Here is a 27,808-nt window from a genome sequence, read left to right as displayed (position 1 = left end):
AGCCCAGCCCCTTCCCGTCTACAACCCGCACCACGTGGGATAGACGTCACGTGACGCTACAGGCAAGAACTACATTGTCCGGCAGCCTTTGCTCTTCGATTGGCGTCAGATGCAGATCAGTGGGCTGCGGGAAACAGACCTGTGTAATTCGATGTTGTCATGGAAACCGGCGCAGCGCCCTTCACCGCCCCTGCAGATCTCAGGAGCCCTCTGATCGGAGACATCGGTAGGAGCTGTTTCCTTGTAGGGTAACTGAGAATGTGTGACCAGGAGGCGATCATGTTCCTAGAAGAGCATGGATGTGTAAACATGGAGCAATGCTGGATGTTTACTAGACCATCTGCAGAATGACACATGCCATCGCCGGGGACTTGTATGGGGAGATACAGAATGTGACCTCTCATGACTTTCAGCTGCATGTGTACACCTTCTTGTTGTTTTGATCTGTAATGTCTCAATATAACTTTTTATTCATGTTGTTTTATTTACAGGGATGCAGGAAAAAACTAAATGCAGAACTTTTTTTGGTTTTCGATAGAGTAATGGTGGCCACTTGGATCTTATTATGTGATCGATGTGTGATCCATCAAAACGATCCACTCTGTGTGGACAATTGAATTGCCATAACTTCTCTTCCAGTCAATTTAGATCAGATTCAAACTATGCCATTCAGCTTGGAAGTAAAATTATTGCACCAAGATACTTTGTTTATGAATATGATGGAAATTTCATGGTGGAAACAGCTACTATTGATAACTTACCATTACAAATTACAGTTTTATAACTATTGAAATCCACTTCTCTGTGGTTAGGGATGAGCTCAGGCATCTCAAGTCCGTAATAGAGGAGAGAGAGGTGCACCAGACTAAGTGTAGTGAGGAGGTAACAGTTTATAGCACACAAGATTAAAAACTCACAAGATGTGGGTGTATATCAGGCATTAGGTAATAGATGGAAGGACATCATTCGGACTGGACATCTGGAGCGGATGGCTACGGTACCAAGGGTCAAGGCTCCCGTAGTAGCTGGCGCTCCTTAGCGGGTCCCGATGGAGGAGCGAGGAGGGCAGATGAGTGTCCAGGGGGTCATGGTGCAGGGAAGGAACCAGACCTCTGCACAGGTGTGCCTTGCCCCTCACACCAGCATGGGTCAGGTCACATATACAGAGCCAGCCTGGAACGCAGCCAAGATGGCACACCTGTCCAGAGACCCGCTAAGGAGCCTTGACCCTTGGTACCTCAGCCATCCGCTCCAGATGTCCAGCCCAGATGACGTCCTTCCATCTATTACCTGATGCCTGATATACACCCACATCTTGTGAGTTTTTAATCTTGTGTGCAATAAACTGTGACCTCCTTACTACACTTAGTCTGGTGCACCTCTCTCTCCTCTATTTTCTCCACACAGAGTTCTGGTTTACTCTAGAGAGTGCAGCCTCACAACGGTGTTTTACGTTGCAGCTATTTTTAACCAACCCCCCTACTACCTGAGTTACAAGACCCCTCCACCCCCAGAACTACTAATGCTGCATGACCCTCACCGTACCACCGAATACTCTTTTTTACTCTTATTGCCCCCATCCTTCTCCCCCCCCAGTCTCGCGGAGAAGTCCCCATGTTCTCCTATAACTGAACTCCCTCCATCGCCTTTAAGACTTTAATGAATTATATACCTACTACTACCTCCCCTGCGCCAATACGCACTTCTGTCTATCACGACTCCGTACCCTCTGTGAGCCATCTTTCCAGGAAGCCGTCAAAGCTGACAGCCAATCAGAGGAGGAGGCATTCTCTGCCCTGCAGCGGCATGTATACACACCTGTAGCACCCTCCTAGATAGGTGATAGGATTAGTTAGATTTAGTGCTGGCTCACTGTGTTCAGTGGAGCTGTGTTTTGGTGTGTTATGTAAATTTAGTTGTGCTCACTGTAATCAGTGCAGCTGCATGTGATTAGTTAGGTCTGCTCAGTGTTTCAGCTGCTGCTGGTTTGACTGCTTCCTCGTCTTTCTACAGTGCAGTGGAATCCTCAGGAACAGTATGAATATTTATACAGCCCTTGGCAATCCCAGGTAGGGTGATCCTGAAGGCTGCTGGGAATCTGTATACATTTTCTGGGACACAAAGCTTCTGGGTCTTTGCCCACAGAGGGAAAGTTCAGCCTGGAGGGTTTGCTGTTCTCTGGGCAGCACTGCTATGTGCTTGCTGTTGGGCAAGGCTTCAGGTGGGGGACCTGAGGGCCTGGATTCTGAAGCTTCAAATAGCTGACTGAGGGGCTGTCTTCCAAAGATCTAGTCTGGTATCACAGGAGAAAGGTGTCACATGGATGTTGGAAGGAGGCAACCAACTTTCCCTGGACATTTGTGAATTCAGACTACTGAGAGATCTTAGAGACCTTTGACCAGCTGCCACCCCTCTTGTGCTAAAGAGTCAGCAGTGTGTTTGACCATAGGGGACATCACATGGTGTCTTGAAGAACCTAAGTCTATCTAGTTCTTTGTGAAGGGACTCTGCTCTGGTTATTCTAAAGAAAGAAGCCCACTTTTAACTGCTTCTACTACAATGTCAAGTCCACAGTTTGCTATTGCAAGGACTTCTGCTTCAGCTTTTCAGAAAGGACTTTACTGTCCTCAGCCTGTACATAGTTCTCTTTTTGGAGTATCCCACTCAGTTCCCTCAACCCTATCCCAGTTACTCCAAACATAAAAACAACAAAAAGAACACCCCCTTAGACTTGTTACTGAGCCAAAGAGTGACTGTGATCATGTGCCTGGCTGTGGGGCAATCTACTGGGCAAAGAACCAGGGCGATTTGCAGCAGCTCCTTCAGGGGTAGCGCTGCAGACCCCTTGCATATGTGCAGCTGCATATTGAGGAAATGACTCTGCCGACTCTGATTGATTAGCAGCTTTTTGGTCGGATAGGTCAGGCAGTTTCGAACTCTTATCTAAACAGATCTGAGCTGATCCCTTTATGTGGTATATCAAACAAATGGGTTGTTGGGTATAGATCAAGAATAGCTTGATCAGTAAATAAATTATTTATTGAAGTATGTATAGCCACCATAAGGAAGGGTAATAACCGTATCAGTTTTTTTTGCCATGTGTTAACGGCATTGGGGAGAATTCTCTTCCTGTCCTGTCACATAACCAAAGTAAGAAGAAATCCTTCCAAAGCGAAGGATTCCCTGGTTGTCACCAGAACTAGTGTCCCCACTGGAAGATTTCACCTCTATTAATGTTCTGGTGACAACCCAAAAATTGGAAATATTAGTGATAGGACAAATTGAGAGAGAGTGAATCTCCCTACCAGGTACACAGACAGCAAAAAAAAATTGACAGGTGTTCTAATCCTTCTCCACTCTATCCAAAACTAAAAAAATTGCCTTCAGTTATACTTTAAGCAGTATCTACAAATCTAAGAATAAACAGATTGATCTAAGCATCCCCTACAATTACAGCGGAACTGAAGATGTTCTATCTGCAGCACGGAAATTCATTATACAATATTAAATTCGACCACTAGATGGAGCCCACAATAAATGTACTGTTTTACAGAAACTAGAAAGGTAAGAGCTAAGAGTTAATAAAAAATTCCCATCATTCTGAGAAAAAGAGGCAGATGCATTTTGGGAGCTCAGACTCCATCTTAAAGCGGAGTTCCACCCAAAAGGGGAAGTTCCGCTTTAAAGATTGGTCCCCCGCTCCGCATTAAGGATTGGCATCTTTGGGGAGTGAGGGGGGGGGCGGGTACCTGAATTCGAAAGGTACCCGCTCCCACTTCCGCTGCGATCGCCTAGGCAATCGGAAACGGAAGTTGTCCTCCTACCCTTCCTCCCCAAAGTCTTGTGGGACATGTGACAGGTCCCAGAAGACGATGGGGTCATTAAGGAAGTGCAGCGCTACTCACGCATGCGCAGTGGGCACCCGGCTGTGAAGCTGCAAGCTGTCACAGCCAGGTGCCCACACTGAAGATGCCGGCCTCATGGAATACGGTGAAATAGGCGGGGGCAACGCGGGATCGTGGAATAGGTGAGTGGCTGTTTTTTAAAAGTCAGCAGCTACAGCTTTTGTAGCTGCTGACTTTTATTTTTTTACAGAGTGAGTGGAACTCTGCTTTAAGAACTGAGGGAAAGGAACCAGACATAATTCTCTGCAGCACATGTCGTGGACTGAGCTTACATTCCCTACAAGCAGGATTGCTGGTGAACATGGACTTGTTGCCATCCACAACCTAATAATTTCATTGTGTTTGTATTTTTCATTTCTTGATCATATGTACTTCTTATCTGTTTTTCCTAATAGTTTAATTCTACCCTTTTTGTTAAAATAGCTTCAAGATTCCATTTAATCTGGCTTATTGCAGAAGGAGGGTTTAGCTGCATGTCGAGTTATACACTGGGAAACATGTAGCGAGGACAGAACAGAAGGCATTTAACAAACGACTGAGAGCAAGCAGGCTATTATGGCGGAAACGACATGCAATGTCTCTTCTGCCAGATCATGGTCTTCTGCTGCTTCTAAGCTGAGCTGTGCATGTGCAGCTCAGCTTTCATTGTGTGCAAAGGCCCAGTATGCCAGGATGACTGTGTATGCACAAGAGTTAAGCTATCCTGCTCCAGCCAGTGGAGATGCCTGAAGACCAGCACCCAGGGAAAAGATACCGGCACTGTTAGAAAAGAGGTAAATTTAGTACCTTTAATTTTGCTTTAAACTTGGCTTTGCTGTAGTCTTACTGAAGTCCTGTTATCTACAGTGTGAGGCCATGTTCACATAGCAGGAACACGTGTCATAATTCTTTTTGAGCAATAAGCATTCATTTCTGCTTGTCATGCATTGGGCAGCACATTCTGCAGAAGAATCACGCTGCGTTTGGGATGCCATTAAGAATGAATGGCATCCAAAAGTGTGTCCTGTGTTTTCCACAATTTTAGCATAATATGGAATTGCAGTCAGAAACCCAACAGTAGCTCATCGGGATCAGATTCCTCCACCCGCTTTAAATATGTGGATGGTATAATGGGGTAATTTTTTTTTTGTTGTTGTTCAACCTGCTGGTTGAATGAAAAAAAATGACTCATGTATGGGCTGCCCTACCCTTACCTCCTATTCCATTGTCTAATTTTTTATTTTCTTCTTACAAACAAAATGGAAACGATTTAGCTGAAGTTTTTGTCGTTTGATTGATTTTATGGATTCCTCACTCAGGTAATTGGGCAGACAGGACACCGGTTCATGATGCTTCTAGAAGTGGCCAGGTATGCCAGCTGAAACAATTGATTGACAGTGGTGTTTGTGTGAACTTGGTTACTGTGGACTCTATCACTCCTCTTCATGAAGCTTGTCTTCAAGGCCACATTCAGTGTGTCAACTTGCTGCTTGTGGCTGGTGCACAGGTAAGTGATCCAGTATGCTTCATCAACACAAGATAAAACTATGGTATTAGTATAGTTTTGATTTTATAATAATAATTTAATATGTATAGATGTCCATTGTTTGTGTATATGGGATTCTCTTTAGATCTTTTAGGGCCCCTACACACCAGGTGCGTTGAGAATGCTGTGCTGGGCAGCCTTGCTCAGTGCAGTTGTAAGGCAAAAAAGCATTGTTTCCTATCAGGCCGTTCACACCACTGTGATGCGGTGGTGTTAGCTGAAAAAAAGTATGGCATACAATGTGATGTGATGCAATTCAACACATCACACTGCACTGTGGCCTACAGAACGCAATGAAATGTCACTTTATGACATTCTGATAAAGTTCTGACACACACAAAAAAAATAAATGGTGCATTTGCAACACTGCCATCACTCAACGCTTGGGGTCCTGTGTAGTGTGCTGCCAAATAAACAATTTTTGTGGGCCTTAAGAGTAACCACTTCTGAAATGTAAAGATATTTTACTTCTTAGTTTAACCACTGGAGCTCCAGAAGGTTTTACCCCTTTTTTGACCAGAGCTTTTTTTTTTTTTTGCTATTTAGCACTGCACTACTTTAACTGGCAATTGCGCGATTATGCAGCACTGTACCCAAATGAAATTTGTAAAATATTTTCACACAAATAGAGCTTTCTTTAGGTGGTATTTGAACACCACTGGGTTTTTTATTTTTGCAATATACATGAAAAAAAGACTGAAACGTTTGAAAAAGAAGACATTTTATACTTTCTGTTCTAAAACATATCCAATAACAAAATCAAGTTTTTTTTATAAATTTAGGCCAAAATGTATTCTGCTACGCGTCTTTGGTAACAAATCCCAATAATTGTATATTCATTTGTGCAAGAATTAAAGTGTCTACTGGAATTTACTGTACATAACTATGACACTATACTGTAATGGCAGATAAGCGACTTATAGTGTTACTTTGATAAGGTGGTAGAAAATCTGGCGTTAAGAGACAATATCTGGGATGGTCACTAACTGACATTGACATCACTAGTGATACTAATGCAATCATCTGTGATAATACTGTACACTGGCACTGTACTAATGACACCGGCTGGGAAGGGGTTAACATCTAGGGGCATCAAGGGGTTAACTGTGTGCCTAACAATTTGTAATATGTGCTGCTTTTACTTTACTATCTGCCTGTTTTTTCTTCCTGCTTTACTGGGAGAAGAAACAAGCAGATCGCTGTTCCCTCTACACAGAGTTCTGTGTTTTTCTAAACACAGAACTCTGTGTGTGATTGGTCACAGCCGATCAGGTGACTTCAGCCAAAATCATTGGCTGAAATCAGCTGCCAAACTCGTGTTGTGTTCAAGCACAGCATGGGTCGGCAGGGGGTGTGCGCATGCACGCCCCAAACGCGTAAGAATGGTCACGGCATACCAGTACATCTCTCTAAGCAAAGAAGGAGAGTGTATATAGTCCCGCTGGTGCTTAGGAATTTGGTGCTGGCACTACTTTGGGTGGATGGCAAGCAGTTAAAGAGCAATTTGCGCCATGACTATATTATACATAGTTGCATTTGTCCAGCTTGGACCAATGTAACTATGCATACACCATACCTAGCCAATGCCCCGGGAAGCTGGAAATCACTGAAGTAGGCATCGTTACTCTAGTGATCTCGGCTTGTTTCTGGGTCCCACACCCAACGGCTGCACTCTTGTTGACTAACACAGGAGGTCAGCCGCTCGGTATGGGCGCCATTTAGAGAATGCATTTTCTGAATGAATGCAGGTTCTCTGATTGAACGTGGCAGAGAGGTGGGATGGTGGTCACCTCATTGTATCAGCAAACACTTTACAATTATTCAAAAAATGCAAAGCCTTCTTTGAATGGTGCCAGTGTCAAGCGGCCGACCTCATGTGTTCACAACACATCAGGCCGGCAGCTCAGCACAAGACCGAGAAGCAAGTGGAGATTACTGGAGTAGCGTTGTCTACTTGATTTCCAGCTTCCAGGAGAATCTGTCAGGTATAGTATTTACATAATTACATTGGTCCAAGCTAGACTATACCTGCCATACCTGGAATTCATCTTTAAATGAGTGTTGGGAACACACCTTAGCATTTATACTGTAGCTGTACAGGTAACACAGTCACCACTGAGTCATGAAATATGTCAAGGTATATGCAGATTATCCAAGGATATTATGGGACTTGTAAAAGTTTGCGAATCTAACATTACAAGTACTGCTTTATGCGCAAATAAAGCAAATATGTTACCAATATGATACTTTCTGTTTCCATTAGGTGGATGCCAGGAATATTGATGGCAGTACACCCCTATGTGATGCCTCTGCTGCAGGCAGTTTGGAATGTATAAAGTTGCTCTTAGAATATGGTGCTAAAGTGAATCCTCCACTTTATACAGCATCGCCCCTTCATGAAGCATGTATGAGTGGTGAGTGTGCTGCAACAAACGTGCTTCTTCTGCGTCTTTTCTCCTATTCCCTACTAAAAATACTCTAGCCAGGCTCACATGGTTGGTCTTTTTGTGTCAGTGTCTGATTTCTGCTGGGGTGCAGGTGATGAGGGTGTTTTTTTTTGTTTTTGTTTTTTTTTTTGTTCCTTAGACCAAGCTTTCGTAATTTAGTGCCTGTAGCGTGGAACAATACAGGAAGTAAAAGAAGGGGTGGGGGTGACAAGTCCCATGGGGACACCTCATTAGAAACACGCCCAGAAAAGTGTCATATTAATTACTGCAGAAGTAGACAACATGAAAGAGAAGTCATTTAGTTAAAAAAACACGAATTTGCATTTAAACCCTAAGGCTGGCCATACATTATACAGTTTTCTTGAGATTTTTGCTTTAGATTTACCAAAAACCATATAATAAGAGGTTGAACCTAAATGACACTTTCAGTTGTATCGAATTAGGCAGGCCTTTGCACTACATAGTTGAAGGTAAATCTAAAGGAAATTGGACAGATAATTGTGTAGTGTATGACCAGCCTTAGCCACCTTAAAAAGTGGTTTGCTTCATTGGTCACTGTTTAAAGTTTCTAACTTTTTCTAACTTGCTGTTTTAGGGCTTGAGACAGTCAAACATATTTTTAATTGCAGTACAAACCCATATGCAAGAAAAATGAATGTGTTGCAATGGGCCTACTTTACACCATTGCAGTCCTTTTATGTGCGTTTAAAAAAGCACATCATGCTGCATTTTTTTTGATTGTGAATGTATCTGAATGCACGTAAACACACTGCAAACATGCAACTTGGTGAAAAAAAAACCACACTGCAAACATGATGCAAATGTACTGAAAACACATTACACACATATGGAACTGCATACTGAACACAGGGATTGTGGTGTAAATAAGCCTAAATCAGGACTAAATCTATTCATTTATTGGATTCCCAAAACAGTTACATTCAAGGCATGCTATGAAAGATAACTATTACAGTTGCTTATGCTGTAAGCCGAACTGTCAAGCCATGAAATGGCTGGTGTCATAAATGTTCACATGTACAACACCATAGCAACTGCACATCAAACAGGCAAAGATGTCAGCTTCCTTGGCTGTAAAGGACAGGAGGGTTTAGTGCCATGTTAACTATACTATAGTTATTACATAGGAGCACAGGGGTGTGGAAATTTAAAAAAAAAATACTTGTCCAGGGCCTAAATCTGGGTCCCAATCTACTTGTCCTGCATGACAATCTACTTGTCCAGATAAAACAAAAATAATCAATTTTTAGTCAAAACCATATTTAAATCTGAGGCTGGGGCTTTTAAAATCAAATGTTTAATTTTTTTAATATTGATCTGTTTATCTCCTCCTCCCCTCCTTGCCTGTCTCCAGCACCACACCTGGGACTAGCAGGGAGGAGAGAGACCTTGCAGTGTAATGAGCACCGATTGGGTGCTTGTCAGGAAAGGGGAATGTCAGACTTATCCTTTATCCCTTTCACTGCCAGAGCCGTGTTTGCATTTTTTTGCACACATTTAAAAAATAATTTTAGGCTTGATGATTACACAAAACCCCCAAAACATTATATATTTTCTGAAGGCAAAGACCCTAGAGAATAAAATAGTGGCAGTTCCAATTTTTTTTTGCATGGTATTACCACAAAGGTCTAATTTCAGTAAAAAATAAAATTATTTTTAGGGCACAAAAAAGCAATAAATTACCCTATTTTTTGGTAAAATATAAAAGATGAGGTTTCACAGATTAAATAGATATCCTACTTGTCAAACCTTAATTTGCGTGCGCTCGTGAAATGGCAACGAACTTCAAAACCCTATATTTTCTATGGGTGACAATTTTAAAGCCCCTTATAGGTCATCAGTATACAGGTGAAACTCGAAAAATTAGAATATCATGCAAAAGTTCATTTATTTCAGTAATGCAACTTAAAAGGTGAAGCTAATATATGAGATAGACTGATTACATGCAAAGCAAGATAGTTCAAGCTGTGATTTGTCATAATTGTGATGATTATGGCTTACAGCTCATGAAAACCCCAAATCCACAATCTCAGAAAATCAGAATATTACATGCAATCAATAAAACAAGGATTGTACATAGAACAATATTGGACCTTTGAAAAGTATAAGCATTCATATGTACTCAGTACTTGGTTTGGGCCCCTTTTGCAGCAATTACTGCCTCAGTGCGGCGTGGCAAGGAAGCTATCCGCCTGTGGCACTGCTGAAGTGTTATAGAAGACCAGGATGCTTCAATAGCGACCTTCAGCTCTTCTGCATTGTTAGGTCTCATGTCTCTCATCTCTCTCTTGGCAATGCCCCATAGATTCTCTATGGGGTTCAGGTCAGGCGAGTTTGCTGGCCAATCAAGCACAGTAATCCCACGGTCATTGAACCAGGTTTTGGTGCTTTTGGCAGTGTGGGCAGGTGCCAAGTCCTGCTGGAAAATGAAGTCAGCATCCCCATAAAGCTCGTCTGTGGAAGGAAGCATGAAGTGCTCCAAAATCTCCTGGTAGATGGCTGCGTTGACCCTGGACTTAATGAAGCACAATGGACCAACACCAGCAGATGACATGGCTCCCCAAATCAACACAGACTGTGGAAACATCACACTGGACTTCAAGCATCTTGCAGTGTGTGCCTCTCCATTCTTCCTCCATACTCTGGGTCCTTGGTTTCCAAATGAGATGCAAAAGTTGCTCTCAACAGAAAAGAGGACTTTGGACCACTGAGCAACAGACCAGGTCTGTTTTTCTTTAGCCCAGGTAAGCCACTTCTGACGTTTGTTGTTCAGGAGCGGCTTGACAAGAGGAATACGACATTTGAAGCCCATGTCCAGGATCCGTCTGTGTGTGGTGGCTCTTGATGCACTGACTCCAGCCTCAGTCCACTCCTTGTGAAAGTCCCCAACACTTTTGAATGGCCTTTTCCTGGCAATCCTCTCCAGGCTGCGGTCATCCCTGCTGCTTGTGCACCTTTTTCTTCCACACTGTTCCCTTCCACTTAACGTTCTATTAATGTGCTTTGATACAGCACTTTGGGAACATCCAACTTCTTTTGCAATTACCTTTTGAGGCTTTCCCTCCTTATGGAGGGTGTCAATGATGGTTTTCTGCACAACTGTCAGGTCAGCAGTCTTTCCCATGATTGTGATTACTACTGAACCAGACTGAGAGACCATTTAAAGGCTCGGGAACCCTTTGTAGGTGTTATGGCTTAATTAGCTGATTAGAGTGGGACACTTTGAGCCGAGAATATTGCACCTTTTCACAATATTCTAATTTTCTGAGATTGTGGATTTGGGGTTTTCATGAGCTGTAAGCCATAATCACTAGAATTATGACAAATCACGGCTTGAACTATCTTGCTTTGCATGTAATGAGCCTATCTCATATATTAGTTTCACCTTTTAAGTTGCATTACTGAAATAAATGAACTTTTGCACGATATTCTAATTTTTTCGAGTTTCACCTGTAGTGTTACGAAAGAGGTCTTAGTAGGTGCTAGAATTATTGTTCTCATTCTGGCGCGTGTGTATCGCAATGAACATTTTCATGCGTAGGTGCCCCGGCGCATGCTTTTACTTTTGTACGTGTATATACAGTTGCAAGAAAAAGTATGTGAACCCCTTGGGATTACGTGGAGTTTTGCATGAATTGGGCATAAAATGTGCTCTGAACGTCATCTAAGTCACAACAATAGAAGAACACAGTCTGCTGAACATAATACTACACAAACATTAGATGTTGCCATGGTTTAATTGCACATAACATGTAAACATTCACAGTGCAGGGAGGAAAAAGTATGTGAACCTTTGGACTTAATAACTGGTTGACCCTCCTTTTGGCAGCAATAACCTCAACCAAACGTTTCCTGTAGTTGCAGATCAGACCTGCACAACGATCTGGAGTAATTTTCGACCACTCCTCTTCACAAAACTTTTCAGTGTAGCAATATTCTTGGGATTTCTGGTGTGAATTGCTCTCTTAAGGTCATGCCACAGCATTTCAATCGGGTTGAGGTCAGGACTCTGACTGGGCCACTCCAGAAGGCGTATTCTGTGCTATTGCAGCCATTGTTTTGTTGAATTACTTGTATGCTTTGGGTCATTGTCCTGTTGCATCACCCATCCTCTATGGAGCTTCAGTTGGCGGACAGATGGTCGTACGTTTTCCTGCAAAATGTCTTGATAAACTCTGGAATTCATTTTCCCATCAATGACAACAATCCGTCCAGGCCTTGAGGCAGCAAAGCAGCCCCAAGCCATGATGCTCCCTCCGCCATGTTTTACAGTAGGAATGAGGTTTTGATGTTGGTGTGCTGTGCCTTTTTTTCTCCACACATAGTGTTGTGTGTTCTTTCCAAACAACTCAATCTTGGTTTCATCTGTCCACAGTATATTTTGCCAGTAGTGCTGTGGAACATCCAGGTGCTCTTTTGCAAACTTCAAACGTGCTGCAATATTCTTTTTGGACAGCAATGGCTTCCTCTGTGGTGTCCTCCCATGTACTCCATTCTTGTTTAATCTTTTCCTTATCGTAGATGTGTCAACAAAAATGTTAGCATGTGCCAGAGATTTCTGTAGGTCTTTAGCTGACACTCTGGGATTATTCTTTACCTCATGCAGCATTCTGTGCTTTTGCAGTCATTTTTACAGGATGACCACGCATAGGGAGAGTAGCAACAGTGCTAAACTTTCTCCATTTGTAGATAGTCTGTCTTACCATGGACACATGAACATCAAGGCTTTTGGAGATACTTTTGTAACCCTTTCCAGCTTCTTGCAAGTCAACAATTCTTGATCGTAGGTCTTCTGAGAGCTCTTTTCTGTGAAGCATGGTTCACATCAGACAGTGCTTCTTGAAACCAGTAAACGCAAAACAGGTGTGTGTTTTTTAAGGGCAGGACAGCTGTCAGCAACACATCCAATATCATCACACTGATTGGAGTCAAGGTTGGCTCACTCCTGGCTCCAATTAGCTCTGGGAGAAGTCATTAAGCTAGGGCCTCACATACTTTTTCCTCCCTGCACTGTGAATGTTTACATGTTATGTGCAATTAAACCATGGCAACATCTAATGTTTGTGTAGTATTATGTTCAGCAGACTGTGTTCTTCTATTGTTGTGACTTAGATGAGGTTCAGAGCACATTTTATGCCCAATTCATGCAAAACTCCATGTAATCCCAAGGGGTTCACATACTTTTCTTGCAATTGTATGTGGGGGTAGCTCAATTTTTTTTCCTTTTTTGAGGGGATGTTATGTGCAACTGTGATTTTTTTTTTTTTAACTGTTAAAATTTTTTTTTTTTTTGTTACTTAACTTTTTTTCCTCACATGTGATGATATTTTGGTATTTATGTTCTCTTTAATGAGACATCCAGGGTCTAAAAGACCCTGCATGTCTCCCCTGAATGTAACCGGGACCCCCTGATTCTGTGAACCGGGACCTGGAAGTGACATCAAACGTCACTTCCGGGTCAGGACAAGGAGGGTAGTAGACTTGTTCACTCTCCTCCCTTCCCTCTAGCCGCCGACGCACACTAAGTTAGTCCTGGACCGCAGATGGGAAAGCGGAGCCTGGCAGACTTGGTGAGCAGGATAAGGTTCACACATGGGGGGAACGGAGGCTGGCACAGTGGTGGACTGTGTGAAAGCAATAGGGTTTCAGCGCTGCCATCTGAATGCTTTCACCTGAGAGGTGAGCCCTGCTGCTTGCCCAGGCTACCTGCCGGACGCCCAGAACTACATGCCCTGGGCGATACAAATTCAACATCCCTGGGAGCAGTATCAGAACTCCTTCCACATAATGGGGTTTTCTATAAAGGAAGTTCTTAACAATAATAAGAAAAGAGCTTTTATTAAATATAAAAATGAAGGAACACTATCATCGTTTAAAAATGACAAAGAATATAACAGAATATGCAAAAAGGAATCAAAGGCCGCAAAAATTGAAAACGAACAACAGACTGCAAAAGATAGCAGGACAAACCCCCAAAAACTCTTCAAATATATTAATAGTAAAAAGGTCCGGTCTAAGCATGTAGACCCTTTACAAAATAATCTAGAGTGGGTGACTGGGGACAAAGAGAAGGCACATTTTATTAAATACCTTCTTCAGCTTTGTGTATACAAAGGAGCATGGGGGAGCTCTTGTCTATAATGGGCATGATATTGACACAGCTCCAGAATATCCACATTGGCTCACAGTTGATAAGATTCAGAATTGTTTAGACCGAATAAAGGTGAGTAAAGCACTTGGATTGGATGGCATACACCCACGGGTCCTTAAAGAATTGAGCTCTGTCATTTCAAAGCCATTGTTTCTAATTTTTAGGGACTCTTTAAGGACTGGCATAGTACCCCTGGATTGGCGATATTTAAAAAGGGGTGAAAAGCTTTACCAAGTAATTATAGACCTGTTAGTTTAACATCTATAGCTGGGAAGATACTGGAGAGTTTAATAAAAGACCACATACATGAGTTCTTGCTGGAAAAAAATATTTTAAGCAACAGACCACATGGATTCATGAAAGATAGAAGTTGTCAAACAAATCTGATTTCTTTTTACGAGGAGGTGAGCAAAACCTTGGACAGAGAGAGGGGTGGTGGTAGACGTGGTATACTTGGATTTTGCAAAAGGATCAGGGATTAAAAATACAAGCCGACCTCAATGCACTGTTTACTTGGGCAACTATGTGGCAAATGAGGTTTATTCTTGATAAATGTAAGGTTATGCACTTTGGAGCTAAGAATATGCATGCATCATACATACTAGGGGGGGTACAACTGGGGGAATCAATGGTGGAGAAGGATCTGGGAGTTCTGGTATATCATAAGCGTAATAATGGCATGCAATGCTAAGCTGCGGTTTCTAAAGCGAGCAAAATCCTCTCTTGTATTAAGAAGTATAGACTCCAGAGAGAGATATAATTTTACCCCTGTACAAATCATTAGTAGTACCTTATCTGGAATATGCAGTTCAGTTTTGGGCACCAATTCACAAAAAGAACATTGGGAAACTCGAGAAAGTACAGAGAAGGGCAACCAAACTGATACGAGGCATGAAGGAGATCAGCTATGAGGAAAGATTAGAGGAACTGAATTTATTCTCCCTTGAGAAGAGGAGATTAGGGGGATATGATCAACATGTATAAATACATCAGTGGTTCATATAGTGAACTCGGTGTAGTGTTATTCACCTTGAGGTCATCACAGTGTACAAGGGGCACTCTTTACATCTGGAGGAAAAGAAATGTAATCTCCAAATACAGAAAGGTTTCTTCTGTGAAAATGTGGACTAGACACCCTCAAGAGTTAGTTCTGGCCAGCTCAGTGGATTGCTATAAAAAAAGGCCTGGATTCTTTCTTGGATACACGTAATATAACTGGACACTAACATTTATAGGTAAAGTTGATCCAGGCAATATGCCTCTTGGGGGATCAGGAAGTAATTGTTTCCCCTGCAGGAGCAAATTGGATCATGCATTTTGAAATCTTCAGTGGTAAGAACTGTCTGTACTTCTGGTGGATTGATCTGTTGGGTAGAAAAGCCAATTACAATATGCCCAACAACACCTTGACATGCCTCACTTGGCTTTTTTGTGGCATTGGTGCAGTAAAGGCTTCTTTCTGGTAACTCGACCATGCAGCTCATTTTTGTTCAATATCATTATATTTGGCTCCTTAAAAACAGCCACACTGTCTTTCTCCAGAGCAGCCTGCATTTCACCTAAGGTTTCCTGTGGGTTTTTCTTTGTGTCCCGAAAAATTCTGGCAGTTGTGGCTGAAATCTTTCTTGGTCTACCTGACCTTGACTAGGTATCAAGCGATCCCTCAATTCTTCACTTCTTAGTAAGTGATTGAACAATACTGACTGGCACATTCAAGGCTTTGGATATCTTTTTATGACCTTTTCCATCTTTATAACATTCCATTATCTTGTTATGCAGGTCTTTTGACTGTTCTTTTCTGCTCCTTATGGCTCAGTGCATCCACCTGAGATTGTGTTGGCCTTGGACCCTTTGGGGTTTATTTACTAAAGCTGGTTCACTCAGAATCTTGTGCACTTCTGTATGAAAACCAATCAGCTTTCAGGTGTCATTGCTAAAGCTTAATTGAACAAGCTGAGGTTAGCAGCTGATTCGCTACCATGCACAGCTGCATCAGATTCTGAGTGAAGCAGCTTTAGTAAATCACCCCCTTTGTTTCTTAGGTAATTTTTACAATAAAGCATTGCTGCCCAGATGCCAGGAGCATGAGACATTGATGTAATTTCTCTAGGCCCAAGGAACAGAGTCCCAAGATATTAGACTGCTTAAAGCAGATAAGAACTTGTTTGTGGGATTAAACATGTTTATGACATCTACATAGAAATGTTACATTAGACTGCTTAAATTAGATAAGAACTTGTTTGTGCAGTTAAAGATGTCTACTTGCTTGAGAAGTTAGAAATCTTTAAGTTTAGGATTGATATGAAGCTGATTTGAAGCAAAAGTGTGATATTCTTAGATAACATTGTTTGTTCAGTGTAGTGGCTGGACGTGACTCTGTTATTCTCATGGAACCTTTTTGCTAGCTACTCCTAGAGTGGGAAAGCCACCCACTTCGGGAAAGCTGCCAGAAAAAGGGTTTAAAACAGGGAAGCTTAAGTTTAATCAGTTGGAAGCAGCCTTGCTAAGCAGACGAGTTCGCCCTGATGCTGGGACTCTTGCCAAGGCTATATGGGCTCATCAATTGGTCGCATTTACGGCTTCCCTGTGACTCCTGTGCATGATGGTTCTGATGGGGTCTGTTCCTTCCCGTCTTCCCATAGCTTTGGTAATGTATTAATTCTTAATTCAAAAGATGTATCTATTTCATGCTGTAATGCTCAGATTATTATTGGTGTGTGTTATTATGCAGATTGTGATGACTATAAGATATATCCTCATGTGTGTCGTGTGATAATAAAAGTGGAGGTTTTGACAGTGCAAGAATATTGCAGTTGGATTCTGTTATTTTTTGGAGTGCCGAGTGACTGCTATGATGTGCCAGGGTAGGTGTTCATTTGGTAGAGGGTCTTTCACATGCTAAGAATAATTAATGGTGTAAATGCTGGTTAAACGTAATTGTGTGTGTATATGACTTGCATTTAGTTATTGCATCCAGCATTGCATTACAGTATGTAAACTTTTGATCAGGGCCATTTGGTTGATTTTTGTTATCTTTATGATTTAAAAAGGAGCAAACAACTAAGTGCTAATAAATGGCTTCAAATAATCACTATCCTTAAATAAAAGACAATGTTTGGCATATTTATAACATCCATGCCAAAATTTCACAATTTCTTCCAGGGTATGCAAACCTTTGAGCACAACTGTAGGTAAGAATATCTATGAAAAATATGTTTTGCAATATCTGAATCATATATCTTTGTAATGTGGAGATGTGAAAATATTTTTCAGGCAGTGCTGACTGTGTGAAGCTTTTAATTGAAATGGGAGCAAATCTGGAAGCCCATGATTGTCATTTTGGAACCCCTTTACATGTAGCTTGTGCAAGAGAGCACTTGGACTGCGCCAGAGTTTTACTTGTTGCAGGTATGTGCAGAATTTATTAATTGTTGATGCTTTAGAAAGACACTATTACCAACATGTAAAATTGCATGTAACTGCACAGAAAATTGCATATTTTAAATGCTTACTAGAAGCTTTTTCTCTTTCCATAAATTTTTATGTTATTTTTTTATTTATGTGTAAATTGCCTTTGAACTTGCTAGAAAAAATGCACTACTAGCAGTCTCTTCTTATGGGTGTGTCTGATTACTCTTTGTGCTGGCCCAGCATCTTCACCCCTCCCCTCACCTCTCTACATGTAGCTGCTGGGAAAGGAGTGATAGGTAATACCTCTTGAGTGACTGCTGTGAGTCTGCCGGCTCTGCTGACCTCACATTCAGGATGGTGATGCTAGGCTGCAGTCTCATAACTTTGTGGTCTACACAAGTGAGGCTTTTCCATGTAAATAACATGCATAACATATGATGCACATATAATCATATGGGAAAGTTTTTGAAATGAATGGTCTTGTGACAGGGTCTCTTTAAGAAATGAAAACTGTTGTAAAGGCTGTTTTTTTTTTAACAAATATGTTATACTTTCAAAATTATTGCACAGAGTGGCCCTGAACCTACTCTGCTGGGATCCCCCTCTGGCGCTCTTGGCTCCTCCTCTTTTCCCTGTGCCCCATTAGCAAGCCGCACACATGCAGACTTTCTCCCGAGCTGGGTCGTGTGCATCCATAGACACAAACAGTGATGCTCGGCCTTGTTCCCTGCTCACCCCTCACATGTTTTGACTAACCACAGCAGGAGCCAATGACTTGTGCTGCCCTCAGCCAAGCATGTGAGAGCATAGAGTGGGGAGAGAAGACTCTCCCTTGGTATATGTTTAAGGTGAGTGCTGGGGGCCACTGGTATTGGAAGATTTTTTTACCTTAATGAAGAGAATGCATTAAGGTAATAAAACTGTTACCTTTACAACCATTGTAAGGGCATCACATTGTAATAAATGAGCTTTACTGTGGTGATGAAAAGTGCATTGCATTGGAGGTATTAAAATCTAATACTGAAACTATCTGGACAATTTTTAGTAGTTAAACCATGTTACTAAAAGCAATAGCAATTACTTGCTAAGATTTGCTATTCAGATGAAACAAATGGCTCCCTGTGGTGTAAGCTATATAAGTAACATGTGGTAGGTAGTAACCTCACACAACTAAAACATGGCAAAATCATGTCTGAGTAATTGATACTGCATGCTGCTTGTGTAGCTTGCACTATAAGAAGCTATTTATTCTGTGTGTTTAGTGAATGGTTGAGTTATACTGATTTTAATACTATGACAGAGCTAGTAAAGAGCGTCACCTCAAGCCTTCGTCACCTAAAAATTGATATTTTACCAAAATATTTGTGAAACCCATATACACTCACTTGCCACTTTATTAGGTACACCTGTTCAGTTGCTTGGTAACAGAAATTGCTAATCAGCCAATCACATGGCTGCAACTCACTGCATTTAGGCATCTAGACGTGGTGAACATGACTTTCTGAAGTTCAAACCGATCATCAGGGGGAGAAAGGGGATTTAAGTGACTTGGACGTGGCATGGATGTTGGTGCCAGACGGGCTTTTCTGAGTATTTCAAAAACTGCTGATCTACTGGGATTTCCATGTACAACCATCTCTAGGATTTACAGAGAATGGTACAAAAAAGAGAAAATATTCAGTAAGTGGCAGTTGTGTGGACCAAAACACGTTGTTGTCAGAGGAGAATGGGCAGACTGGTTCAAGATGCTAGAAAGGCAACAGTAACTCAAACAACCACTCGTTACAACCAAGGTATGCAGAATACCATCTCTGAACACACAACACGTTGAAGCAGATGGGCTAAAGCAGCAGAAGACCACACCGGGTGCCACTCCTGTCAGCTAAGAACAGAAAACGGAGAATACAATTCGCTCAGGCTCAACAAAATTGGGCAATAGAAGATTGGAAAAATGTTGCCTGGTCTGATGAGTCTCACTTTCCCTAGAGATGTTTCTGCATGAAAATCCCAGTAGATCAGCAGTTTTTGAAATACTCAGAATAGCCCGTTTTGGCATCAACAACCATGCTACATTTCAAATTCACTTAAATCCCCTTTCTTCCCCATTCTGATGCTCAGTTTGAACTTCAGCAAGTCGTCTTCACCATGTCTAGATGCCTAAATGCATTGAGTTCCTACCATGTGATTGACTGCTTGATAACAGAAGTTGCTAATCAGCCAAACAGGTGTACCTAATAAAGTGGCCGTTAAATATATTTGAAAAAGGAATTTCAACAAACTTCAGCTGTTCTAAAATCTGAAATTTCACTGAATTTACCTTAGCCTCTTTTCTCCATAATCCTTAGCATCCATATCACACACAGACCCCCTCGAAGGGTCAGTAGGACAGTAGGCTTCAGGTTTTCTGTTTGGAAGAGGCAGCTAGGATATTGTTCTATCATCACAAGCAGGTGTGCTCTAGGATCACCAAATTATTGGTAAAAAGGAGTGTGGTTGACTGGAGCAGTATAGCAATGCCTGGATAAAAAATGATGTGCGGAGCAGCTAGGCTATGTTTCCTGTGTGTATTTTAAGGCTTCATTTCAATTTTGGTTGGAGCGTGACTTTGTGTTAGGTTGAGCACCAGAAGGTTAAAGCACCCATCTTTGTAAGACACCAACTATAACATCTCTACACTGGGGTTACTAGCATCAAATGACTCCTTTTGGCCGCAGCTATATAATCCAATAGACTCATGAGTGAATTTTCCATCGAGCTCCTCTCAAGACTCTTCAAGGTAAATCACCAAAACTGTGTAATTTTCTTGCGCTCCATAGTGTAGAATTCTACAGTATATACAACCTACTTTTATGCCCCATTCACATCTAGAGCTGATTCATTTCAATGGCCAGAATAAATTCATATTCTGGCCAATGAAATTAATGAACGCCCAAGGGCTTGACGCCTGTGGACACTTTTACAAGCAATAGGCGGTTTTTCTGCCACAATGTTGCTGCCAAGAGGAGGAACGTTTTTAAAAATGTCCTGTGTGCATGAGGCCTAAAGCAGCTGGTTTGCTCTTTTATATTTTCTTGCTGTATAAAAAAATTGTTTGGTAGTATTAAATAACCATTGGAGTAATTTTTTACTATATAAAGGAAAAAAGACCAAAACATTTGAAAAAAAAAAACTGTTTCCCTTACTTTCTGTTAAGTAAAAATGCCATTGTAAGAGGAAGGAGAGGGATAATAAATGTAAACACACACTGTTTACATCATGTGATCACTGTGATTGGTCTCTCTATGACTAATCACAGTAATCTGAACGTACACAGCCACTCAGATCGGCTCTGTGCACAGTGCCTGTAAATGAGGTTTTTCAAGAGTAGCTTAGTTCACTGGTATCAACAGACAGAAGAGCAACCCGATGGTACTTTATCCAGTGCCATTTATGAATGGCCACTTCAACATTTTTATTAGTGCAGCGGCATAAATGTAGTTACTAGTACAGGGCTAACACTCTACCAATCTGCTTAACAGCTAATGAGTTTAAATATCAGTCATAGAGAGAACACATTTTTTCAGTGACTTAGTTGACTCGTATTGTAAGAATTAGTAAATCACATCAATTAGCTTTGCAAAACAGGAAGCAGAGCCTGCATATACAATGGGCAAATATGGCTGTCCAAATTGTCCCTAGTATATGTATGTACTATGAATGTGGGTTAAGAACCTTAGATTGTGATAAGGGACTATGGTTTATAAGCACAGTAAAGTGCTGTGTAAAATGTCGGGCTATAAGTGTACCTATAATAAAAATATAAATAAATAAAAAATATAAGCAAGGAAAGGTTGCAGGACAAAATACTTCTCTAATCAAAAAAACAAGTTTGTTACATGATTTAATGAAATTGGATGCCGACTGTACGCATATATGGTGCCTCACGGAAGTGGGTCTTTTTCTGTGGGACCGTATATGCATATCTCTCTTTGTGCAGGGAGCACGCTTAAGGGAGACTGGGCTGTCACCAAGAGCCCCAGGTCTCCTACTAACAATTGGGACCCGGTTCCTTGTCACCTGATCACTGTGATAGCTACTGATTGGCTGTCACAGTGATTAGTCACTGTGAGCCCTCCCCTGTGTTTACTTCCTTTTATGAATGAAGGGAAAGATACATTGTACCTTTCTCCTCTTGCAGGAGAGGAAGATATGCATAAACTAAAGTGTGTAAAAAAAAAAAAAAATTAAATAAATTACAAATAAAGAAAAAAATATAACATGATCAAGGGTTGCCAGGGTTAGATTTAGGGTGAAGGTCAGGGTCAAAGGTGAATGTGGGGGTCAAAGTTCATGGTCAGCATATTTTCAGTAGAATTAAAAAAAAAAAGAGTGTCAGTGTGTTTTAGGCAGATAAAAAAAAATGCAAAATGCGTACCATTTCTGGGCCCTACTATGGGTACAAACAACAACTAACATATACATATGTGGTATTGCTGCAATCGTCATGAGTAGGATAATTTATGTTCCATAGTGGTAGATTATGTTAATAAGAAGTAATATACAGCTACATTTAAATATATATATTATATATTTATATATATTTTTATTTATTTTTTTAACTATTTTGGTCAATTTTTACTTTGATAAAATAAAAAAATCAGGAGCTATTCATTACCAATCACCACCAAAAGAAAGCCAAATTTGTCCCAAAAAAAAACTAAATATAATCCACCTGGATACATAAAGTAGATGAGACGATATGTACAGGTTTACTAACACATGGCAAAGTTGCAAAATTGTGCTTAGACATTAACATTTGTTTTACCCTGAGGCCGGAAGGGGTTAAACCAAGCACCAGGTGCAGAGGAATGCCTTTGTCCATCCACTTGTTACCTTGTCCGTGTAGTTTTTTCACTTCCTGCCCAACTGCTTTAGCGTATACCTAACCACTTTCATTTTCTCTCCAGACATCTTCACTTTGTAATCATCTAGATATGTTCTTTTGCACTCTGCCCTGCTGCTTTATAATTTTTCATTTCAGTTGCACTATTATTTGTGTGTTTAGTTATTTAGGTGTTGAATCTCTGGTACTGCAGCTGTGCTCCCTTATTACTCACCACTCTCCAGCCAATAATCAGGTGTCTGCCTCCCTTGCTTTCAGCACACTCTTCTAGTTTTGAAAACTAATTGCTGTGGATATTAAGACCATCAAAAAAAAAAACTAAAAAAAAGGAGTCTTATATGTGAGAATGACACCCTGCCAGTTTATAGGCTGAGTGACATGGGAAGGAGAAATTTATTCCAGTCCAGAGCTTTGAGCGATGTCAAACCAGCATTGCAAACTGCCAACAAGATGTTAAGTTGTTTAATAACGAAACATCAAAATCACTTATGTAGTCTAATCCTTTGAAAAGGTTCCTGCACTACTTTGATGCAACTTGAGTGCCAGAGAGTGTAAAGTCGCATCAAAGTCTCACTGGAAATTGTGTGAATTTGGAGTCCCACAAGTGTAAACAAAGCCTGAAAGTCACATGGGGAATAGGGTCTGTCTGATTTGGCTGATGGTCTTTAGATTTTCAGAGTTTTATGCAGTCATATTGTTAGTACATCAGTCTACTACACTTTGTTATGTTGGTTATCCAGTAATCTCTAATCCTTTTTGTTGCATATCAGTTCTTAATTCAGGGCAGGCATTCCCAAACACACCCATTGCAGACTCGTTATCTCTCACAAACAGAAAGTCTGATCTATCAAATGTTTATACTAAAGTTTGCCATGCACTAAATGATTTTGTGAACATTCATACAAATATTATTATGAAAATTTTAATTATATTTGAAGACTTAACGAATGTTGTTCAAAACTTTTCCAAAATTTCATTTGCTTGTAGCACTTGATTTTAGAACAACATACACTGTATGTATTCATTTATTCAAGAAAAAGTTTCCATATTGCTCCTTCAGACCTTTTGGTCACTGCAGTCAAAAACAGAAATCACTACACTAATGATTGGAAAACCAAACAAATGTTCTTATTACAAAAACTTCAAACAAAATTCTACTAGCGTATGGCCAGCTTAAACCTACTTGGAAGTTTGAATTTGGTGATAAATCAAGCAGAGAGAAAGTCACACTGCACAGAATACAGAAAGCATAGCCACCCACCCCATATGTGATCAGCTGTGTGAATTTAGACTGCAGTGAACTATAGGGACTACGATTAAGGCAAATTGAGTGAATTTTCTGACTTTTACAAATATGCAGCATTTACTGGATAACGGCTGACAGGGGAATGCTTAATTTAATCTCTGGAATCTTTGACAAAATAGACTAAATAAAATAAAGACTAAATTCACCTTTTTTAGGTGGAGCATGCAGTGTAAAAAATAATAAATGCACAAAGATGTGAATTTATTATTTATTTATTTTTTATAAATGGTGAATGTTTGGTGGATCACAAAACGGTAAAATACCACTTGTTCAGAAATATTAAAGGGAAATGGATTTTGTGTTCATCTTTTGTTTGACCATTTTTTTTTTCTAGTACAGAAAAGGCTAAACCCCTTAGGCTGACCATACACTATACAATTTTCTCACAATTTTCTGTTCAATTTCTGCCCAATTTCCTTTAGATTTACCTTCAACTATGTAGTGCAAGGAGCTGCCTAATTGGATACAATTGAAAGTGTTGTTTAGGTTTGACCTTGTATTATATGGTTTTGGGTAAATCTAAAGCAAAATGTTCAAGAAAATTGTATAGTGTATGGCCAGCCTGAGTCTTTTTGTTTAAATAAAAAGGAACACTTAAAAAAAAAAGAAAATTAAAGTGTTTTTTGTTAACTTTAGTTCCTATTTTTTTTTTTTAACCTAAGGAGCAAAGGTAAATGCAGCTAAACTTCACGAGACAGCGCTACATCATGCTGCAAAGGTGAAAAACAAGGACCTGATTGAGATGCTGGTTGACTTTGGAGGAAATGTTTATGCTAGGGACAATCGTGGAAAAAGTCCTTCAGATTATAGCTGGCCAAACAGCCCTACAGCTAAATGTTTTGAATATTATGAAAGTAAGTTGATATAGCTTGTAATGTAATTATATGTGTTACAGATCATAAAACACTTCAGGTCATGGGATACATCAAAACAATAATGAAAATTGTAAACCATATTTCCTAGTTGGCATGCATATGAAGTTACAGTTTGGTGCACAGCAAAGTAAATATGTACTGTATATAGCGGTCCATTTTTTGCGATACGGTGCTGCGTTACTTTAACTGACAGTTGCGTGGTTATGCAATTCTGTACATAAATGAAATTTGTAATTTTTTTTTCCCACAAATAGAGCTTTCTTTCAGTGGTATTTGATTACCTCTGTGGTTTTTATTTTTTTGCACTATAAACCGACAAAGACAGACAATTTTGAAAAAAAAAATATTTTTAACTTTTTGCTATAAAACATCCAAATAAAATCTAAAAAAATCTAATTTCTTCATAAATTTAGGCCAAAATGTATTTGCTAAAAAAAAATCCCAATAAGTGTATATTAATTGGTATACGTGAAAGTTATAGCATCTACAAGTGGCGGTATATATACAGGAATTTCTATTTTATTTTTTTTTTATACTAGTAATAACGGCGATCGGCGACTTATACGGGACTTCGGCAGGCATTCTGACACTGTGTGGGAACTGACTAACTGCCACTGACATCCCCAGTGACACTAATACAGTGATCAGTGCATGAAGTGTCAGTGCTCGGACTGCGTATGCAGTGCCTATGCTCTAAATGCATGTGCAGTGTCTGTGTCCTACTGCACGTGCAGTGTCTGTGCTCTAAATGCATGTGCAGTGTCTATGCTCTGAATGCGTGTGTATTGTCTGTGTTCTGATTGCTTGTGCAGTGTCTGTGTCCTACTGCACGTGCAGTCTGTGCTCTGATTGCGTGTGTATTGTCTGTGCTCTGATTGCTTGTGCAGTGTCTGTGTACTACTGCACGTGCAGTGTCTGTGCTCTGAATGCATGTGCAGTGTCTATGCTCGGAATGCGTGTGTATTGTCTGTGTTCTGATTGCTTGTGCAATGACTGTGTCCTACTGCGCGTGCAGTCTGTGCTCTGAATGCGTGTGTATTGTCTGTGTTCTGATTGCTTGTGCAATGACTGTGTCCTACTGCACGTGCAGTCTGTGCTCTGAATGCGTGTGTATTGTCTGTATTCTGATTGCTTGTGCAGTGTCAGTGTCCTACTGCACGTGCAGTGTCTATGCTCTGAATGCGTGTGTATTGTCTGTGTTCTGATTGCTTGTGCAGTGTCTGTGTTTTCTGTACATGCTTACTGAGGCTATAAAGCAGAATGGGTGTAAGAAGCCTCCAATACTGTTGACAGGAAGCCAAAATTGAATGTTTTCTTTTTATACTATATACAATACATTTAGTACTAAATTACCTTTATTGTTTATCTGATTCTTACTTTTCTGTTCAATTATAGAGATGCCAAGAAGTTTATCTCAGTTGTGCAGACTCAAACTCAGAGAAGCCCTTGGTCAGGGAGTAGTCGAAAAAGTTTATAAATTAAATATACCCCAAAGACTTATGGAATATGTTGCTTATAACTGAGTACAGTACATGTTTTACATTAAATGAAAATCCCTCTGTTCTTGAAAGGACCATGTGCAAATTGACTTAAGAACTTAATGGGCTCATTTTTGAAGGCGTCATATTAAATCCATAACTGATTCTTCGCATGGAACAGAAGCAGTAAGCTACGTATTTAATGCATGGTATAGATGGTCATCACAAAATCCATGTCATTCTGTTTACACATATATTTTTATCTTAAATTAATATTGTTGACCTAATTTTATTTTTGTAAAATAAATTTGTGAAATGTAAAATAATTATAGGATTTCAACAACCATATGAAGTAGAGTAAATACATCACAGGAAACACATATTTAAATCTTCAGGTAGATGTACAAACACAGTCTACTGCAGTTGTGTATTCATTTAAAGGGATTAAATTAAATTTTATATACAACTGGTATATTTATCTGAATTTGTCTTGATATGAGCCTCCTGTCATCCATTGCAAAGCAGACTAGGAGATGGAGGAGCAGCAGTGAGAGCTAATCAGACACTTCTTCAAGTACATGTTCTGCATGGAAAAATGCTGACAGAAGGAAGGAGCAGAGTCTATGATATGATATGTCAGTGTGCTGCTTCTCTTTCAATGTCCAGTCGGCAGGTGGGGAGGTGATCTTATTGTTATAATGTGGTGACATATTCCTAATGTGGTGACACTCCTGGTTGTAGAGGTACTGTATATGAATCAGAGGTGCTTGAGAGAATAACACACATTTTTGCAGATTACAGTTCACATATGTGTATTTCAGCCGTGTAATTAGCTGTTGGGTGTTTTAGCTTTAAAGGTTCATTAAAACACAGAAAATTTTGTGTTAGCCAAGTACATGCCAGTTGCTTATCTCCAGGGCTTCACTGGTAATCGTACCCTTTAGTCGATTCTGGTATATTTGATCTTCTTAATGTAACTTATATGGAGAATGTGTTTAGTACGATTGAGTGCTGTGTTTATCCAAAAGGAAAAAAAAGGGGTTTTCATTGCTCAATAATCTTAGTTCTGGAGCCCTTGAGGAAAGAAAGCAGTATGTACTTCATCATGCCCGCTTGGACCCACCACAGAATTTCTAGTACTAAGTAATATAACTCATATATGCATGTTTTTTTATCAGTTTGTATTAAATATTCAAAACTGCAAAATTGTGACAAGTGCACTGTTGTCAATATGTACAATAAAGATAGAAAATACTGTATGATGACTTTCTATTGTCTAGTATAATTGAAAATACGATATTTGGAAAAAAAATGACGTATTAAGAATGCTCTTGTTAAAGCAGAGCTCCACTCAAAAGGGGAAGTTCCGCTTTAATGCATTGACTCCCGTTCCCCGTTAAGGATTGACACCTTTGGGGAGTGGGTACCCAAATTTGACAGGTACCCACTCTCACTTCTGCTGCGATCGCCTAAGGCGATCGGAAGTGGAAGTTTTCCTCCCCTTCCCACCTCGTAGTCTTCTGGGACACTTGACCGGTCCCAGAAGACTACAGGACTATTTACAAAGTGCAACGCTACTCACGCATGGGCAGTGGGCACCCGACTGTGAAGCCGCAAGCTGTCACAGCCGGATGCCCACATTGAAGATGTCGGTGCCGGGGAGAGAAGATGGCTGGTGAAACCAGCCGTGGTGAGGTCACCGCTGGATCGTGGGACAGATCTGTATTTTTTTTTTTTTTAAATAAGCTGGAACTCCGCTTTAAGTGGTTCTTTGAAGACAAATATTGATAGGTAGAATGTAAATTTGTGA

General features: G+C 40.4%; 1 protein-coding gene across 2 annotated transcripts; it reads left to right on the top strand.

The window, feature by feature from the left end:
* Positions 1-61: 61 nt before the first annotated feature.
* On the top strand, positions 62-27,257 carry ASB13 (ankyrin repeat and SOCS box containing 13). 2 transcript variants are annotated; one of them, XM_089676888.1, is made up of 7 exons: positions 62-226; positions 5,204-5,391; positions 7,694-7,844; positions 17,320-17,454; positions 24,308-24,499; positions 25,060-25,113; positions 25,916-26,054. In XM_089676888.1, coding segments are annotated over exons 1-7 (789 nt in total). In that variant the 5' UTR covers positions 62-159; the 3' UTR covers positions 25,918-26,054. The 2 variants fall into 2 exon arrangements, with proteins under 2 accessions (XP_089533014.1, XP_089533013.1); XM_089676887.1 differs by lacking the exon at positions 25,060-25,113 and having other exon boundaries at positions 65-226; positions 25,916-27,257.
* The last annotated feature ends 551 nt before the right edge of the window (positions 27,258-27,808 follow it).

This window comes from Staurois parvus, unplaced genomic scaffold (genome assembly GCF_062004578.1).
Source record: "Staurois parvus isolate SC_StPar_1 unplaced genomic scaffold, SC_StPar_1.0 ptg000175l, whole genome shotgun sequence".
Lineage (NCBI taxonomy): Eukaryota > Metazoa > Chordata > Amphibia > Anura > Ranidae > Staurois > Staurois parvus.
This window is presented reverse-complemented; position numbering and strand designations above follow the sequence as displayed.

What these genes read in the sequence shown, in the direction of transcription:
- ASB13 (XM_089676887.1), top strand. Translation starts at nt 160, where the DNA reads ATGGAAACCGGCGCAGCGCCCTTCACCGCCCCTGCAGATCTCAGGAGC. An exon ending in CCCTCTGATCGGAGACATCG is followed by an intron (nt 227 to 5,203) that starts GTAGGAGCTGTT and finishes TTCCTCACTCAG; the next exon opens with GTAATTGGGCAGACAGGACA. An exon ending in ATGTTTTGAATATTATGAAA is followed by an intron (nt 24,500 to 25,915) that starts GTAAGTTGATAT and finishes GTTCAATTATAG; the next exon opens with AGATGCCAAGAAGTTTATCT.